At 42.9% G+C, this 18,311-nt stretch overlaps 1 protein-coding gene across 13 annotated transcripts in view; it reads right to left on the bottom strand.

Annotated features, from left to right (window-relative positions):
* Positions 1–18,311, bottom strand: part of ZFP90 (ZFP90 zinc finger protein) — a 52,084-nt gene that overhangs the window by 11,176 nt on the left and 22,597 nt on the right. For 8 of the 13 annotated variants that reach the window (XM_016930058.4, XM_009431103.5, XM_009431104.4 and 5 more), the window contains 3 exons: positions 10,599–10,725; positions 10,155–10,250; positions 1,585–5,682 (listed from right to left, as the gene is read on the bottom strand). In XM_016930058.4, coding sequence (XP_016785547.1) covers positions 4,028–5,682; positions 10,155–10,250; positions 10,599–10,632 — 1,785 coding nt within the window. In that variant the 5' untranslated portion in view covers positions 10,633–10,725 and the 3' untranslated portion in view covers positions 1,585–4,027. Of the gene's footprint in view, positions 1–1,584; positions 5,741–10,154; positions 10,251–10,598; positions 10,726–18,311 lie in introns of those variants that run through there. The other 5 variants (XM_063797327.1, XM_063797326.1, XM_016930059.4 and 2 more) reach the window with 2 other exon arrangements.

Below are 18,311 nucleotides of genomic sequence, written 5' to 3'. Positions count from 1 at the left end.
ACAAGGCAAGACCCTGTCTCAAAAAGAATATGCCATGACTTATTGTTAACCTATTCACTTCCCAGTATTTCTGTTGTGTTCATATTTTTACTCTTTAAAACACTGCCTCAATAAACATCTTTGTGTGTCTCTCTTTTCCTCACAAGGGAGAATTTCTAGTCTAGGATATGTATCTCCAAGTGGTATTGCTGAGACATGAGATATGCTTAGCTTTGATTTTACTGGATATTGCCAAATTACTCCCCAAAATAATTATACCAAGTTACCCTCTTGCCAGCAGTGTATAAAAGTTCTAATTCCCCTCTGCCAGATTTCTCAATTTTTGCCAGCCTAATTGGTAGGAAACAGTATTACATTGTTTTATTTTGCAATATTCTGACTTCAAGATTGAGCATCTTTTCATTTACCTACCAGTCTTCTTTGTCTAGCAATCAATCTCCACTCAATTGCTCACTTAAAACACTATATCACTATATTAAGTATCTACCATATGCCTGGCATTAATTAGCAGGCTAATAAAAAGAGCTATCAAAACAGACATGGACTCTTGCCTTCCTGGAACTCACCATCTAGTGTAGGAAAAAGAAAACCAAATAATCACAAATACAAACTGTGGTAACATGGAGGACATTAACAGTAATCCATGAAAATTTTTAAAAGGGAGACCAATGTAATTGAAATAGGAGAGTCAGCAAAACCTTTCCTGAAGCACCATTTGCATTTTAACAGATGAGTAGGAATTAACCACCTTAGTATTTTTTAAAAGTGCTCAATCTTGAAGTCAGAACACTGCAAAATGAAAAGCCTACTGCAGCTATTAAAAAAACCAAGCATCACCACCATCAATATGCCTAAAAGTGCAGAAGTCTTTTCTCATCTTCCATGGAGGTGCGCTAGATGCTCTGGCAGGTAAAAGTATATCATACATATTTTAGGTTTTTTAATGCAAGCAACAAACATAAAAAATTAGCTTGAGCAAAAAGGAGAAACTTCTGGACTGATGGGGAGCTTCCTGAATCCCAAGGAGAGCTTCAGAAATTGAGCCAGGTCTAAGGACATCAGGAAATAGAAACAAGAACACCATCATGTCAACCTTGTCCTCTCCTACTTCCCATCTTTGGTAAGAAATCAGGTTCCAGGAAGCTCTAGGCCTTTATCTTTTGGCCTAGCAACACAAAAGCCCAAAGTAGGGCTCCTTCCAGCTCTACTTGGAAAAAATTCTGGCAAAGGACTCTGATTAGCTGAACTAGGTCTCATGCCTGCCCCTAAAACTATCAGTGAGCCCCAGGGACATCCTGATTTAGGTTCCTACAGTCAATACAATCAGATTGTTGCAAGAGGAAAAGGGGGAAAATGCTGGGCAAAGACAAGAACTACCACCACACCGCTAACCAGAAGTTATAAGGATTGAATGACAGATGTGAAACACCTAGCACAATGTCTTTAAAGTAGTAAGCATTCAATAAATGGTAGCTATTAACTCACCTGGCTGTGATGAGTTTAGCAGTTAATTCCTCCCTCTTGGTGCACCACTCTTTAATCTTAGCCAAGTTCTGAAAATTGAAAACGACAAACTGACTCCCATTCAACTCAGAAGGCTATTTATTGAAAGAATACAATGATGTTACAAGGATGCATTTCACGTAGCCCTAAAAGGCTGGGTATCCATAAGTGCATGGTTCATGGCTGTTGGGACTAAGAAAACCTTCTGGTCAATGAGCCACCCATATGTCCTGGGCTCCCTCCCTGTCAATGAAGATGTGCTGAGGTTCAGAGAGTGGTGGCTGGATCTAGGCCAAGCACCAAACACAAACCAGTACTCTCCTTTGGGTCTTCTGGAACTAAGGTTTTATAAACTTCCATAACAGTGGGGGCAGCACTCAGCTGGTTACAATTCATGCCATTCCTGAAAGTAGTCCACTATGGGGATCCCCAAACAACCAGTAGCATAATGAGTTCCTGACAGGCATCCTAGCCAATCAGTAGGGAGGGTCTGAGTAGAATTACCCATTGTCAAACTATGTATCAGATAATAGAAGCACAGCCTTGGCATTGTGTGTGAGCTAATCATGGTGCACCATAAACAAGGTGTTTTGGATGGTCAGCATCTCAGAAGGGCAGATCTGCCATTGAATATTCCATTTTGCATCACAGAGGAGAGACTAATTGAGCTACACATACTACATTTCAGCCCCCATGCACAATTTTTTCCCTGCAAAGAATGAAGAATACTTGGGTGCTGCTGCATGCCATCCATGATGAGAGAAAGGCAATGAATCCTGCTATGTGGCATGCAAAGAATCCAGTAGGAAAGGTTCACCATCAATACCACCAATATCTTGCCCCATGATTCATATTTAGGGCTGGGAAAATTTATCTATCTTTGGGAGGCAGCTCTTGTGTAAAAGGAATCAATGTCCAGTTGTGCCCAAATTGGTCTGCATGGTCAATGTCAACACACCAACAAAGGTTCTGGAAATTCCTTTAGGATAGCCCATGGGAGTCATTAGGGGATGGAGCAGGCCACTGAAGCTTAGCTGATGCTTTACTAATGGAAAAGCATTATACAACTAAAATAAATTGATGTGTGTGTGTCTCTTGCTCTGTTGCTCAGGCTGGAATGCAGTAGTGTGATCTCAGCTCACTGCAGTCTCTGCTCCCGGGTTCCAGTGATCCTCCCACCTCAGCTTCCTGAGTAGCTGGGACTACCACTGCATGCCACCATGCCCAGCTAATTTTTGGATTTTTTTTTTTTTTTTTAAAGAGATGGGGTTTCACCATGTTGTCCAGGCTGGTCTTGAACTCCTGGGCTCAAGCAGTCTATCTGCCTTAGCCACCCAAAGTGCTGGGATTACAGGTGTGAGACACCATACCTAGCCAAGTTAATTTTTTTAATGGTGAAATCTTTTCTTTGCACATAAAATGAACCAGTGCATGTTGCTTCTCTGAGTACAAGACAAAATTTATGGCAATGGGCAATTAGACTTATACTTTTCTGCAAGAAAATTAACGGGAAAATTCTCCTCTCAGTTTTCTGTTGTTTTCCCATTGATCTGATACTGTAGGCTTAAGAAAGTGCTTTTTCATGGGCATGCCATAAAAAGTGCAATAAGGGGACTTAATAGTTCTGTGAAACTGGCATATGTTAGCTGAAAGTATAATTGTAACTGGGAAAAGGGGAAAAAAGTCACTAGTAGTTCAACCATCTACAGTTTCTGTTAAATTGTGGTTTGTAAGCCTCCAAGAAGTTGCTTTAAATAGTTTGTGATAAATTTGCATACATTTTGCTGCCACTTATACTTTTAAGAATTCTCAAAGTGTCCAACCCATAGGTGCCCATTAAATGTTTGTGTATCTGATACATCTTAAAATTTATTTTAAAGCCCTCTGAGTCCAAAAATAACCTTTTCACTGGCAAGGCCATGGGGCCCCAAATCCAGGAAACCTGCATTTTAAACCCAGCTTTACCCTTATAGGCTGTATCATACTGTGGAAACCACTTCACATCTTTGGCTTTCAGTCTCTTCATCTGTACAATGAAGTGGTTGGGCTAGTTGATCTAATTCTTTGAATGGTGACTTCCTGGAGTTGGAACTGGTTTCCATGGTGAAGTTAATTTAAGAGCTGCAGTTGAGTGCAGTTGTCAAGCAATTTTTAAAATGGGTTTTGGTCATTACTGCAGGAATTTGTTTTTTAAAAAAGCTGTTGACATTGGGGGTCACAAGTCAAGATGTTGAAACTTGATGATATCCTGCATACATATATTCAAAAGCAAAGTCCAACATATAGGCATATCATCCCCAACCAGCTACATACATGTAGCTGTTTTTACACTAGTCTGTAATCAGATCTGAGAATGTGTCTTTATGTTAAAAAAAAAAAAATCTGTCTACTGGCAGTTTTCTCCACACACAACGTATAAACACACACATAATTCATTACATTCCCAAGCTCTCTAAGAATCCTCTGATCCTGAATCAGAACATTTTAGCTAAAGCATTCTGCAAATTCCTTAATTTCACGGTTCCTAGAGTTTATTTCGAGTATGAATTCTCTGGTGTTTAGTAAGAGCTGAACTTCGGCTGAAGTTTTTCCCACATTCCTTACAAGAATAGGGTTTTTCTCCAGTATGAATTCTCTGATGATCATGCAGGTTGGTTTTTTTTCGGAAGGCTCTCCCACATTCATTACATTCATAGGGCTTCTCTCCAGTATGAGTTCTCTCATGCTGAATGAGAGATGAACTTTGACTAAAGGCTTTCCCACAGTCAATACATTCATAGGGTTTCTCTCCAGTGTGGGTTCTCTCATGTTGAGTAAGCGATGAGCGTCGACTAAAGGCTTCTCCACACTCATTACATTCATAGGGTTTCTCTCCAGTATGAATTCTGTGATGCTCTATGAAACTTGTACTCCTTTTGAAAGCTTTCCCACATACATTACATTGATAGGGTTTCTCTCCAGGATGAGAAATAGCTTGCTGACTAAAAGCCTGCTCACAATCATAGGGGTTCTCTGCAGTATGGATCCTCTGATGGTCAGTAAAGTCTGTAATGTGACTAAAGTCTTCCCCACAGTCATTACAATGGTAGGATTTCACTTCGGTAAGAGTGCTTTCATCTTGAGTGAGAGATGTGCTGTGCTTGAAATCTGTGCTGTAGTTACTGCTTTGGTAAGGTTTGCCTCTCTTATGAATCCTCATATGTTTATAAAGGGATGGGCTCTGACCAAAAGCCCTCCCACATATGCTACATTCAAAAGGTTTCTCTCCAGTATGAGTCCTCTCATGTTGGACAAGGGAAGAACATCGACTAAAGGCTTTCCCACATTCCTTACACTGGAAGGGCTTCTCTCCACTGTGTGTGACCTCGTGTTGAGTGAGGGATGTGCCATGCCTAAAGGACCTCCCGCATAGATTACATCGATAGGGTTTCTCTCCAGTGTGAATTCGCTGGTGTTGAACAAGGGAGGAGCTGCGCTGGAAGGCTTTCCCACAGAGACTACACTGATAGGGTTTCTCTCCGGTATGAGCATTCTCATGCTGACCAAGAGATGAGCTATGCCTGAAGGCCTTTCCACATACATTGCATTCAAAGGGTTTCTCCCCAGTGTGAATTCTCTGATGCTCAGTAAGCTGTGTCTTCCAGAGAAAGGTTTTCCCACAGTCGGTACATTCATGGTGTTTCTTTCCAGGATAAATTCCTTGATCTGTTCCATTAGGGAAAGCTCCCTCTCCTTTATGTGTTTTCTCATGTTTACTAAGCGATGATCTATGAATAAAGGCTTTTCTACATTTATCACACTTATAGGGTTTCTTTTTTGCAAGAATATTATTCTGATTAAGTAAGTCTGCATTATGTCCCAAATTGCTTCCAAGGGTCTCACATTCACTAGGCCTTATTCTTGCAGGAATGTTCAGTTGTGTAACCAAATTGGTGTTCAATCTAGAATTTTCACCAAATTTATTTTGCTCAAAACTTTCTTGTGGTGTAATTATTTTCTTCTGGGTGGATGCCTCTGATCCCAGATGTCTCTTCCAGTTTTCCTGTTGCCTGTCTAACTGGCTGCTAACATCCCAGGAGTCTTCTAATGTAGCATGTAAGAGATCATGTGTGCAGTGGGATACTTCTGATACATCGTGCTGCAAATGTGATGATTTGACTTCAGGCCTGGTCTTCCAGTCTGAAAGAAATCCAAAGTACAAAAGTCCCCTATTCCTCCTTCCTGTTGAAATACACTGCTAGAGTAGCAATGAAGAAAGACATATAAGTTACATATGACTCTGTTTTGAAATTACTCCTGTATCCTGAGAAGATGACCCAAAATGGAGAAAAGGAAAAGTGAAGAAATGATAGTGAAGACTGCAGATTCAGAGTATGTGGTAAGTCCAGAGAATGAGGAAAGCCCATCTAGGAGGGTTGGTTAGAAAATAAGGAAATAAGCGAGCAGGACTGTGTTAGGCACAGATACAAATGGAACAGGATCACAGCCCATCTTAGGATCCTATATGCTCTCCATGCCTCCTATCCTTTTATAAACCACCACAAAATCTGTCTTCCTAATATATCCATTTCATAATTTCTTTACTGTCAACTCTGAGGTTCCAGGTCTCCAAATGCTGCAGAGAAAATCTGCACCCAGTGATATAACTGAAAAGATTATTTGAAATACTGCATTTTCTCAGTTTGTAAAGTATAACCCTTGGAGATCAAGGAGGTCCTTGATCAGGAGGCAAATCATCTTTGTCTTTACAACTGGTACTGTGGTTTTCATCTATTTGAGCTCTGGTTCTACACTAATTACCTCCCTTGACCAAAAAATTTATTTCAATCTCGCTAATAAATTGATCTTTAAGTCCCTGTTTTTACTTCAGAACACTGATACAAGCAAATTGATTTTTAGGGTTTAAGAACGATAACCTTTAAAAACTAAGGGCAGAGAGCTTTTTGGAGTCATGGAAATGTTCTATGTCAATAGGAATTTGGGTTAGGCAAGTGAATGCATTTGTCAAAACCAACTGGATGGTACATATAAGACTTGTACATTTCACTGCATATAACATTTTCTTTTAAAAACTGAAAAAAATTGAATTCTAGTTAATGACATACATACTAAAAGTGTAGGGGTGAAATGTAATTATGCCTGCAACTTACTTGGAAATGCATCAAAAAGTAAGATGGATTGATAGATGGCTAAAGAAATACATGATAAAGCAAATAAAACACATGTTAACAAAGCAAATAAAATAACATGTTAACAACAACAAATGTGATAATCTTGGTGGTAGGTATGTGGTATTGACTGTAAAATTTTTTTCAACTTTCCTATTTGAAAATGTTCCTAATAAAATGTTGACAGAGGAAATCACAATAAGGCCCTAAACCCCCAAACTCCTTACCCTGCAATAAGAATCAACTCAACTCCTGAGGACAGAGAATGCCTTGTAATTTTTTTAAGAATTGTTCTCAGTGGGACATGCAAAAAATGCTTGTGGAAATGATTAAATGAGAAAAGTTTTCTTGCTAACCAGATTTCTTACTGATCAGTCAAGTATGTTCTGATTGCTTTCTATATGCTCTGCCACACAGATAAAATATATTAAAATACCATAATAAACAGAGCTTGAAGAGAAACAAGACAATCTTTTGGCAACTAGAAAAGGGTAAAACCATCAGATGGCATATTATTAAATCTGAGTTTTTATAGTGTAGATGATATAAATGATATTTGTTGTCAGGAAAGGAAGAAATAAATAAATATATTAGTATATATCACATCTCATGGATGAGATAGATCTTGAACTCAAAGAACAAATGGCTTTGGATAGGCAGAATATATTGCCTAATGAGGAAAAAGATATGCTGCATACAGAGAATATTAAGAGAAGTTCAACCTAAGGGGATCTGTTTTAGCAGGAATAGAAGGATAATACTGGAAGTATGATAGGGAACTTTTAAATCAGGGAGTTTCTATTTTCTATAGTAAAGTACAGAGAGTAATAGCAACGGTTTGTCAGAAATTTTAAGAAGATAAAGCATTAGGCTGGGCGCAGTGGCTCATGCCTGTAATCCCAGCACTTTGGGAGGCCTAGGTGGGCACATTGCCTGAGCTCAGGAGTTCGCAACCAGCCTGGGCAACACGGTGAAACCCTGTCTCTATTAAAATACAAAAAATTATCCGGGCATGGTGGCGTGTGCCTGTAGTCCCAGCTACTCAGATGGCTGAGGCAGGAGCATTGCTTGAACCCGGGAGGTGGAGGTTGCAGTGAGACGAGATCATGCCACTGCATCATGCCATTGTACTCCAGCCTGGGTGACAGAGTGAGATTCCATCTCGAAAAAAAAAGAAGATAAAGCATTAAAATCCAGTGGCTGGGCATGGTGGCTCAGGCTTGTAATCCCAGCACTTTGGGAGGCTGAGGTGGGATGAACATATTAGGCTAGGAGTTTGAGACCAGGCTGGCCAATAGCAGTTTAGTAGAAACCCCATCTCTACTAAAAATACAAAAACTAGCCAGGCGAGTTGGTGCGTGCCTGTAGTCCCAGCTACTTGGGAGGCTGAGGCATGAGAACTGCTTGAGCCCAGGAGGTGGAGGTTACAGTGACCTCAGATCACAGCCACTGCATTCCAACCTGGGTGACAGAGTGAGATTCTGTCTCAAAATAAATAAATAAATAAAATCAATCCAGTGTGGTTCAGCAACTGATGAATAACAAAATGTGATATATCCATACAATGGAATATTACTCAATGGTAAAAAAGAATGATGTACTGATACATGCTAGAACATGATTGAACCTTGAAAACATCATGCTAAGTGAAAGAAGCCAGTGCCATATTATATGATTCCATTTATACAAACTATCCAGGATATACAAATCCATAGAAATAGAAATTAGATTAATGGTTACCAGGTAGGTACTGAGAGGAGTGGGGAATGGGGAGTAACTGTTAATGGGTATGACGTTTCTTGCTGGTGTGAGGAAAATGTTCTGAAATTAGATAGTGTTGCTGTTTGTACAACTATCTGAATATATGAAAAAACCACTGACCTCTATGCTCTAAAGGGGTGAATCTCATGGTATGTGAATTATACCTCAATAAAGCTATAATTTTAAAAATCCATTTGATTTATAAAAAGAAAAAACAGAGTGAGCTATTCCAACTGGAAATTATAGCAATCTAAATCTGGGACCTCAGCAGTGGCTCACACCTGTAATCCCAACACTTTGGGAAGCAAAGGGAAGAGGATTGCTTGAGCCCAGGAGGTCAAGGCTGCAGGGAGCTGTGATAGAGACACTGCACTCCACCCTGGGTGACAGAGCAAGACCCCGTCTCAAAATAAAAAAATTAGGCTAGTGTGGTCGCTCATGCTTGTAATCCCAGAACTTTGGGAGGCCAAGGTGGGTGGATTGCTTGAGCTCAGGAGTTCAAGACCACCTGGGCAACATGGTGAAACCTCGTTTCTTCCTCACCAAAAATACAAAAAATTAGCCGGGTGTGGTGGCACATATCTATAGTCCTAGCTACTTGGGAGGCTGAGGTGGGAGGATTGCTTGAGCCCGGGAGGCAGAGACTGCAGTGAGCCGAGATCACACCACTGCACTCCAGCGTGGGTGACAGAGTGAGATCCTGTCTAAATAAAATAAATAAATAAATAATTTAAAAATCTGGGCCCTGGTTTACAGTGCCACCAGTAGAAGTTAAAAGGCAAGAAAATCTAAGCTACTTCTCATAGGAAGAAAACAACCTGGGTTGAAATAAAAGACTAAACTAATTAGGGTATCCCGCCTGAGCAATTAAAAATCCTTTGGATTCTAATAGGCAAGGGTAGAAATGAGAAATAGGCAAGGTAGCAAAACATACTGGTGGGGGATGAAAGGTGATGGATTTAGATTTTATGTATTTAATATGAACTATGACTTCTGAGAAGGATAAAAGTAACCATGGTACAAATAAGGAAGACTTCTGAGTCTACGGCATAGAATAAAGAGCTGCAACTACCAGGAGGCAGGTACTCTGTTAAGGAGGTAATCAAGAAAGGAGGCTAGAAGGCAGGTTCCTTAAGGCAGGGTCACTTAGGGAGAAAAGCAAGAAAAGCTAAAGACCTAAAGCTAAGCAGCATTTAACAAGCGAGGAACTGGGAGATGAGGATACTACAGAACTGTGGAGGGAGGTAATGAGTCAAAGCAGCATGAACATGAGATGGAAGGAAGATGGTGGCAAGGCACGTAGTCTGAAGGCAGGTTATCAAGGGAGAGAGAATCAAGGAAGGCTGTGGGTGTTTCCTACAAGTCTGGGGCATCTGACAGTGAAAGCAGCAAGACTAAACAAGGAAAAGATGGGGGAGTTCAACACAACAAAGAGATACGGGAGTTCAATTCAGGGAAGAAATATGGGAGTTCAATTCTGAATGAGTAAGAGAAGGGATCTCTAATTAATGAAGGGAATCAGAGGCCACCAGAGGAAAAATAATCCAGCAAGAGCAGGAGCACCCTTTTGAAGAGAGACCTACAAGGTGTCGGCCAGGCGATGGCTTCAGCCTCCTATGCAGATCTAGGAGATCGCAAGCCAGCTGCTGGAGGGTATCTCCCCCTCCCTAAGTTGTGCCATTAACTGCATTCATTCCTAATGCCTGACTCTCACTCATTTACCTGGATAGAAAGGTCGTTGGATTTCTCCCTCTGATATCCATGGCTCTTCTCCTTGCTCCAATTTGAAGATCACCTCTGGCTTGGAAACTTGATATCCTGCTCATGGGTAAATACACAAGATTTGGTTGTTTGTGCAAGTGGACAAAGAACCCTCCTAAGGACAAGTCAGTACTAGTCCTTGATCCTCAGGAACTCTGAAGGAAAAAAAAGGTGCAACTTAAGGAGTCATGCAATCAAATTGCCTATTTCCAGTTTTGCAAAATAAAGACCTTTTACCTAAAGAGCAGGCTCAAAACCCCATAAAACTGGGTCCCAATGAGATTAACAAGCTCTGACCCCTGAGCACCCTGGTCACAGTTACCTAAGCTCTGGGCACCACCACTATAGCAACCAAGGAAGGAAAGACCCATCAGCAGGAAAGACACTCAGATAAGTGGTCCTTACCAAGAGAAACCAGGTGGCTATAGTTCTCCAGCATCACATCCCTGTATAAGCTCCTCTGAGCAGGGTCGACATGGTACCATTCTTCCTGGGTGAAGTCCACAGACACATCTTTGAATGTCACTGATTCCTGTAAAATCACATTCCTGTTCAACTGGGGATCAACCCCACAAATGTTCTAAGGCAATGCTGGGAACATACTGTAGGAGCTATCAGAAGTGGTGATCACACATTTGTTAGATTGAGGAGGCAATGTTGGGTTACATAAACTCATTGTTTACATAATTTTGTAAAGGATCTAGTATGTCAGGCAGCAAAGTTATGAGGGGCAATTTGTCCTGCTGACCTGTATTGCTACCTAGCTATCTTCTTGGTTTCTTTCAAAGCCAAGCCTTTTTATATAATCACCAAGTCATTGCTGCCTATTCAGTTTCTTTGTTACAAAATCCAAATACAGTGGGTAGTAAAAAGTGACGACCTTCTTTCACCACCATAACCAATCCCACTTTACTTTCAGAAATAACCACTCTTAATAGTTTGGTGTATACACAAAGTCCCTTGTTCATGTTTATTAACACCCCACCCACCCAATTAACCATACTCACACCCCAACACAGAATCTTGTTTTATGAAATACCATACATATTGTTCTACAACTTACTTTTTGATTTAGCTATGTATCCTAGAGATCTTTACATAGTGGAATAATTGCACCTTATTGAACTGCTTCATAGTATTCCACAGTACACCTGTATCACAGGTACCCACTGATTAAAACCAACAACACCTCGCCGTATTAAGAATAAAATGCGACAGGGCACGCGGGTGGTTCACACCTGTAATCCTAACACTTTGAGAGGTCAAGGCCGGCAGATCGCTTGAGCCTGTTCACTTCCTTTGTTACAGGAGCCCAAGAGTTTGAGACCATCCTAGGCAACAGAGCAAAACCCCATCTCTACAAAAGATCAAAAAATTAGCCTGGCATGGTGGTGTGTGCCTACAGTCCCAGCTACTCAGGAGGCTGAGCTGGAAGGATCACTTGAGTACAGGAGGCGGAGGTTGCAGTGAGCCATGATCATGCCACTGTACTCCAGCCTGGATGACGGAGTGAGACCGTCTCAAAAAGAGAGTAAAATGCAATTCCCTCATGGCTCACCAGGCTGTCGCATGCTGATCTTGATGTTCCTTGACTACATCAAACTTGTTCCCAGCCCTTTTGTTATTCCCTAGCCTCCTGCATGTCCACATGGTTGACAACTAGTTAACCAGTTATTCAGGCATCATCTCAAGCATGGCCTCCTCGGGAAGGCTGTCTTAGCACCTCCACTATCCATCGCATTTTGTGTTTAATTTTCCTGCTAGTCCAGCTATCTCTCACTGCCCAGTTCTTTTCACCTGAACTCAAGAACAGATTCCGATAAAAAGGACACTTGTGTTTCTAGCAATGATAGGAGATATTAGCTTGTTACCCTATTGTCTGTCTCTCCACTGTAAGTTCCATGGGAACAGGGACTTTATCTTGATCAGTTACATGCCTGGTGCCCAGAACAACGCCCGGCACCTAGTGGGCACTTAAAAAATACTTGCTGAATGAATCAATGAACCAGTCCCTGTCAGCAGGTACTGTGATTATTTCCAGTATTCTGCTATTGTAAACATTACTGTAATAAATATTCTTTGGGCAAACATGCTAGGATTTCTCCTGGCTCGCTAGCTAAAATTACAACGGCTAGGTCAAAGGTCTTTCACTGCATCATACCCTAATCACTTTTTCCTCTACCATCCCATGGACACATGGCTGGCTGGCTGAGGTGCCCCATGTCTCCCAATTGTCAGCTCTGATGCTAGAGAGCTGATTGTCTAGAATCACTTGGCCTTGTTAAACCATGAGTCACCTGTGACCATGGCCTCCTTGAGCTATGTACTTTTGGTTAGGCTTTTTTTTTTTTTTTTTTTGGAGACAGGGTCTCACTCTCTCACCCAGCTTGGAGTCCAGTGGCTCAATCATGACTCACTGCAGCCTCAACTACCTGAGCTCAAGTAATCCTCCCACCTTAGCCTCCAGAGTAGCTGGGACTACAGGCATATGCCACCATATCTAGCTAATTCCTGGTTAGACTTCTGTCTCAGAAAGTATATAATAAAGTATGGCAAAGACAATTAGTGCAAAAAGACATCGAAAGCAGAGCTGAGTTAGCTGGAGCAGTGAGGGAAGGTTTCACAGAGGCTTCAGCTTATTCTGTACCCTTCTCTTGTTTGCTTAGGTATAGCTGAACCGATTCACTCAAATTCCTCAAGAGTATCATTCTGTTCTCCCATTTCCCTTAGCTAATTCCATTTCATACTTCAGGTGCCGGTTAGCAGATCTCCAGTGAAGTCTTCTGATCCCCCACTGGAGAGTCAACCTCCCTATCATGTGCTTTAAACCACTCTGCACACCTACCATTATTCAAACAAACCTACTCATCTATTTAATGCTTGTTTTCCTAGTTAAACGGTACACATTATGAGGGCAGGGATAATACTTTTGGTTGTTTTTGAAATTCTACAACACCATTGTCCAGCAAGTACCTGACTCACACTATACCTCTGTTTCCTGAATGAGTTGAGCCTTAAGGAGATGGATGACATCTGAATATTAAAGAAGGCAGGAGTGGCCCCTTCTACTGAGTGAGGTGCATGACCACATCCACACACCATACTGGCTCCTCTGCCCCATATTTCTGTTCAACACTTGGCTGTGTCCCTGCAGGAACAGGGGAGGGATGAAACTGGGGCCATTTTTCTGATCAAGGTTAGAGATCTGACAGACTAGATATTTACAAGGTGCCTGGATTTACTATATACACTGTGGCAGACTAAAAATGCAAAAGAAAAACACTGCAGTCCTTGAATATGGTTCAGTTTATTTTAAAAGCGTTATTTATTAGAGCACAATATGACACAATACACAGTAAGTTGAGGTGCTGCAGGCGCTCAAAGCACGAAAGACTGGGAGAGGGAGAGAACACTTCAAGGTAGGCTCTGTACCAGGTCCTAAGAGGTAAGTGCCATCTGCATGGAAGAAGAAAATGTGGGAATCCAATCCAGGGATTGGGAAGCTTGAGAAGGGAGGCTGGTCTTGGGAGAGGCATGGCCAGCAAGGATAAAGGGGTTGGACCAGCCATTTTGAGATAAGTGGTGAGAAGTAAAACCTTCTCCCCACTGCCTACTCTACCCTCTAGACATATTGTCTCTTCGGTTTAGTAATAGTCATTGCCCAACCAGGACTCCTTTGCTTAACTGGTTCCTCGTATTTAACATATGGCCTCCTGGTTTATTTTGTTTTATTTTGTTTAATAGAGATGGGGTCTCACTATGTTGCCCAGGCTGGTCTCAAACTCCTGGGCTCAAGTGATCCTCCCACCTTGGCCTCCTAAAGTGCTGAGATTACAAGTGTGAGCCTCTGAGCCTGGCCGGCCTCCTGGTTTCATTCTGCTTTCCCAAAGAGTCTGCACTCAAGGTGAAGAATGTGCTAACCAGCAAGCAAACGTCTGCTCCAAGCCACTCATAATTTCTTGCCTTGACAGGGCAACCACTGGCCTCTGTTCTTTAACTCTTGATCCCAATCCCCTTTTTTTCCCCTGGGCACTATCAGAGTTACTTCAAAACACAAATTTGATCATGTTCACAACACTTCACTGCAGCCAGGCTGAGTGGCTCATGCCTGTAATCCCAGCACTTTAGGGGGCTGAGGCAGGTGGATCACCTGAGGTCAGGAGTTCAAGACCAGCAAGGCCAACGTGGCAAACTCTTTGGGAAAGCAGAATGAAACCGTCTCTACTAAAAATACAAAAATTAGCCAGGCGTGGTGACGGGCGCCTGTAATCCCAGCTACTCGGGAGGATGAGGCAGGAGAATCACTTGAACCCGGGAGGTGGAAACTGCAATGAGCCGAGACACCGCCACTGCACTCCAGCCTGGGCAACAGAGCGAGACTCCATCTCAAAAAAAAAAAAAAAAAAAAAAACGAAAAAAACAAAACACAACCCATAAACCCTTCACTGTCTCCCACTTTTCCCTATTTCTGTCACCCTCACCCTAGTTCGTGTCACCATCTCTTACCTGAACTACTGCTACAACCTCCTAGTTCATCTCTCCTCTCACTCTTGCCCCACCACCCAAGTCCATTTTCCACATTACAACCAGAGAGATCTTGTTAAAATCTGCCAGACTGCTGGGCATGGTGGCTCACACCTGTGATCCTAGCACTTTGGGAGGCTGAGGTGGGAAGATCACTACAGGCCAGGAGTTCCAGACCAGCCTGGGCAACACAGTGAGAACCCATCTCTAACACAAACAAATTTTTTTAAATTAGCTGGGCATGGTGGCTTGCATCTATGGTCCTAGCTACTTGGAGGGCTGAGGCAGGAGGACTGCTTGAGCCTGGGAGTTCGAGGCTACAGTGAGCCACAATGACACCACTTCATTCTAGCCCGGGTGACAGTGCAAGACCCTGTCTCAAAGAAAAACAAAACAAAACAAAAATCTGCCAGGTCAAGTCACCTCTGTTTCAAGGCCTCCAATGGCACCCTGATTCATTTCAAGTAAAGTCAAAGTCTTTATGGCCGCCTATAGGCACTTCACAATCTGGGTGCCAGCTAGCTCCCTGACTTCACCTCAAGCCTCCTCCCCTGCCTGCAGCTCTCACCTGCACCCACCCCACCCTCCTTCTGATTCCTGGAAGACACTAAACCTACTTCCTCCCTGGTGCCTGTGTTCTGCCTTTTCCCTTGACTTGAAAGCCTCTTCCTGCATGTACGCCCGTGGCTCCCCACTCACTGGCTTCAGCTCTTTGTTCAAATGTCACCTTATCAGAGCAACCTTCCCTCACCATCCTACACAAAATAGCACCCCATTCTACATTCTCACTGTCTTTTTCACAGCCTTTGCCACCTGACATAGCATGTTTACAGTCTATATCCCAAAGCAGAATGTAAACCCCGAGAGCAAGAATACTATTTATTTTCTTTACTGTTGAATCTCCATTGTCTAGAACAGACCTGACATGTAGTAGGTGCTCCACAAATATTTAATACATTTTTCTTTTGAGACAAGGTCTTGCTCTGTTGCCCAGGCTGGAGTGCAGTGGTGCAATCATAGATCACTGCAGCCTTGACCTGCTGGGCCTAGGCAATTTTCCCATTTCAACCTCCTAAGCAGCTGGGACCACAGGTGTGTGCCACCATACCTATTTTTTTTATTTTTGTAGAGATAGGGTTTCTCTATGTTGCCCAGGCTGGTCTATGAACTTATGGGCTCAAGCAGTTCTCCTGTGTCAGCCTCTCAAAGTGCTGGGATGACAGGTATTAGCCACCATGCCTCATCCACAAATATTTAATAAATATTTGTCTTGAGATTAAAACTTAGATTCCTCAGTGTGAGTTTCAGAGCCCTTCATGGCCTAGTCCCCTGGGGACCTCCACAGCCCCCACTCTGGCTTCTCCTCCCCTCAGACACTAACATTTGGCCATGCAGAAGAGTTACAGCTCCTTGAAACCAGAACGTTCTTTCACCTCGGCAAGCGTTACTTCAAGCGCTCAGGCTTTCTTCCTCAGCTTGGCTAAGGCTCACTCTTCACTCTTCACCAAGACTTGGTCAAGTTCTCTCCTCTGGGGCCCCATTCGTACCCCAGGTCTGGGCTGTGTCCCCCTCCCATCCCAGCAGCTCTCCTCCCTGGGCCTCTCTCTAGCACAGCTCATAAGACACTACTACATTCAGGTGTCTGTTACCCAGTGGTCACTCCTACCAAACTGTGCTCCTAGAAGGTCAAGACCTTGGCTCAGGCACCTTCAAATTTCCAGAGGCCAGAACCAGTTTGGTACATAACAGACAATCAAAAGTTTGCCAGAGTAAATAGGTAAAATGCACTCTTGGTGGAAGTTAGTCACTCTGAGTCAGATCAACTTCAGGGCATCTCATGCTACAGGTCACACCTTGAACCCTAATAAATGATCCAGTAACACCTTGCAGATAGCTGCTCATCCTTCTTCCAGATGTAACAGGACTTCATCATCAACCCCTTTTAAAAACTAACAAAGCAGCCAGACGCAGTGGCTCATGCCTGTAATCCCAGCACTTTGGGAGGCCAAGGCGGGTGGATCACGAGATCAGGAGATCGAGACCATCCTGGCTAACATGGTGAAACTCCCTCTCTAATAAAAATTTTAAAAAAATTAGCCGGGCACGGTGGCAGGCGCCTGTAGTCCCAGATACTCAGGAGGCTGAGGCAGGAGAATGGTGTGAACCTGGGAGGCGGAGCTTGCAGTGAGCCAAGATCACGCCACTGCACTCCAGCCTGGGTGACAGAGCCAGACTCCGCCTAAATAAAAAAACAAAAACAAAAACCAAAAAGCAACGAACAAAGTTATTAAGAAGTATCACATGTTCCAGACAGGTGCAGTGGCTCATGCCTGTAATGCTACCACTTTGGGAGGCCAAGGCGGGTGGATCACCTGAGATCAGGAGTTCGAGACCAGCCTGGCCAACGTGGCAAAACCCTGTCTCTACTAAAAATACAATTAGCTGGGCGTGGTGGCGGGCACCTGTAATCCCAGCTACTTGGGAGGCTGAGGCAGGGAGAATTGCTTGAACCCAGGAGACGAAGTTTGCAGTAAGCCAAGACTGTGCTACTGCACTCCAGCCTGGGCAACAGAGCAAGATTCCGTCTCAAAAAAAAAAAAAAGAAGAAGTATCACATGTTCCCTTTCCTTATGCTGACATACAAGGATCTTGGCCAAATGGTTGAGCCCAAAGCAAGGAACTAGGAACAGCATATACTAAGTTGAGAAGACTCAACTTCATGGGCTCCTAAAAAGCTCCATAATGAATAAATGCATAACATACTTGAGTAGATCTCACACCTCCTGGAGATCCAATTACCTCATCAATAACATGAGTTCCCTGAACTACAGAAATAAAGAGTTTTATGAGCAGATGGGGTGAAAGGGCACTTCCAGAAAGGACATGTACAAATACAGTTTGCCCAATTAGAAAACATCACATTTACGGCAATACAGTGTGGTGTCTCCACTTAAGCACTCAGTGGCCTCTGATACCAGATTGATCATAGTTTAACAAGCCGATAGTTGACCGTGTAACTAACAATGGTGTACAGAGAGAAGAACATCACTGTCAACCTTTGCACACACACAGATTCCTACTGCATCACCATCTGCAGTATTGAAGACTGGAAACCTGGACCTCCTCCTTGACTCTTCATTTTTCCTTTATGCCTTGCAGTCACCAAAAGCCTCAGAAATGTCTCCTGAATTCAGTCCCTTGCCTTCATCCTTCAAATCCAGCTGAAATCCTCCCTTGCCAATGACAGCATTAATCCAGGGAATGGCAATCTACAGCCACACAGTCTAATATGGCAGCCACTGGCCACATGTGGCTATTCATTATGTTTTTAAATTAAGGATTTAGATGTTCACCCAATTACAAACTGGTTTTAAATGCTAGGAGGAAAAGAAAAAGAGCAAACAAACTTAAAAGTCACACTTGCAATGTAGCTAGTCCAAATGGGCATGTGTGATTAAGCAAAATACACACTGGGCCAGGCGCAGTGGCTCACACCTATAATCCCAGCACTTTGGGAGGCTGAGGTGGGTGGATCACCTGAGGTCAGGAGTTTGAGACCAGCCTGGCCAACATGGAGAAACCTAGTCTCTACAA

Source organism: Pan troglodytes, chromosome 18 (assembly GCF_028858775.2).
Source record: "Pan troglodytes isolate AG18354 chromosome 18, NHGRI_mPanTro3-v2.0_pri, whole genome shotgun sequence".
In the NCBI taxonomy this organism is placed as follows: domain Eukaryota; kingdom Metazoa; phylum Chordata; class Mammalia; order Primates; family Hominidae; genus Pan; species Pan troglodytes.
This window is presented reverse-complemented; position numbering and strand designations above follow the sequence as displayed.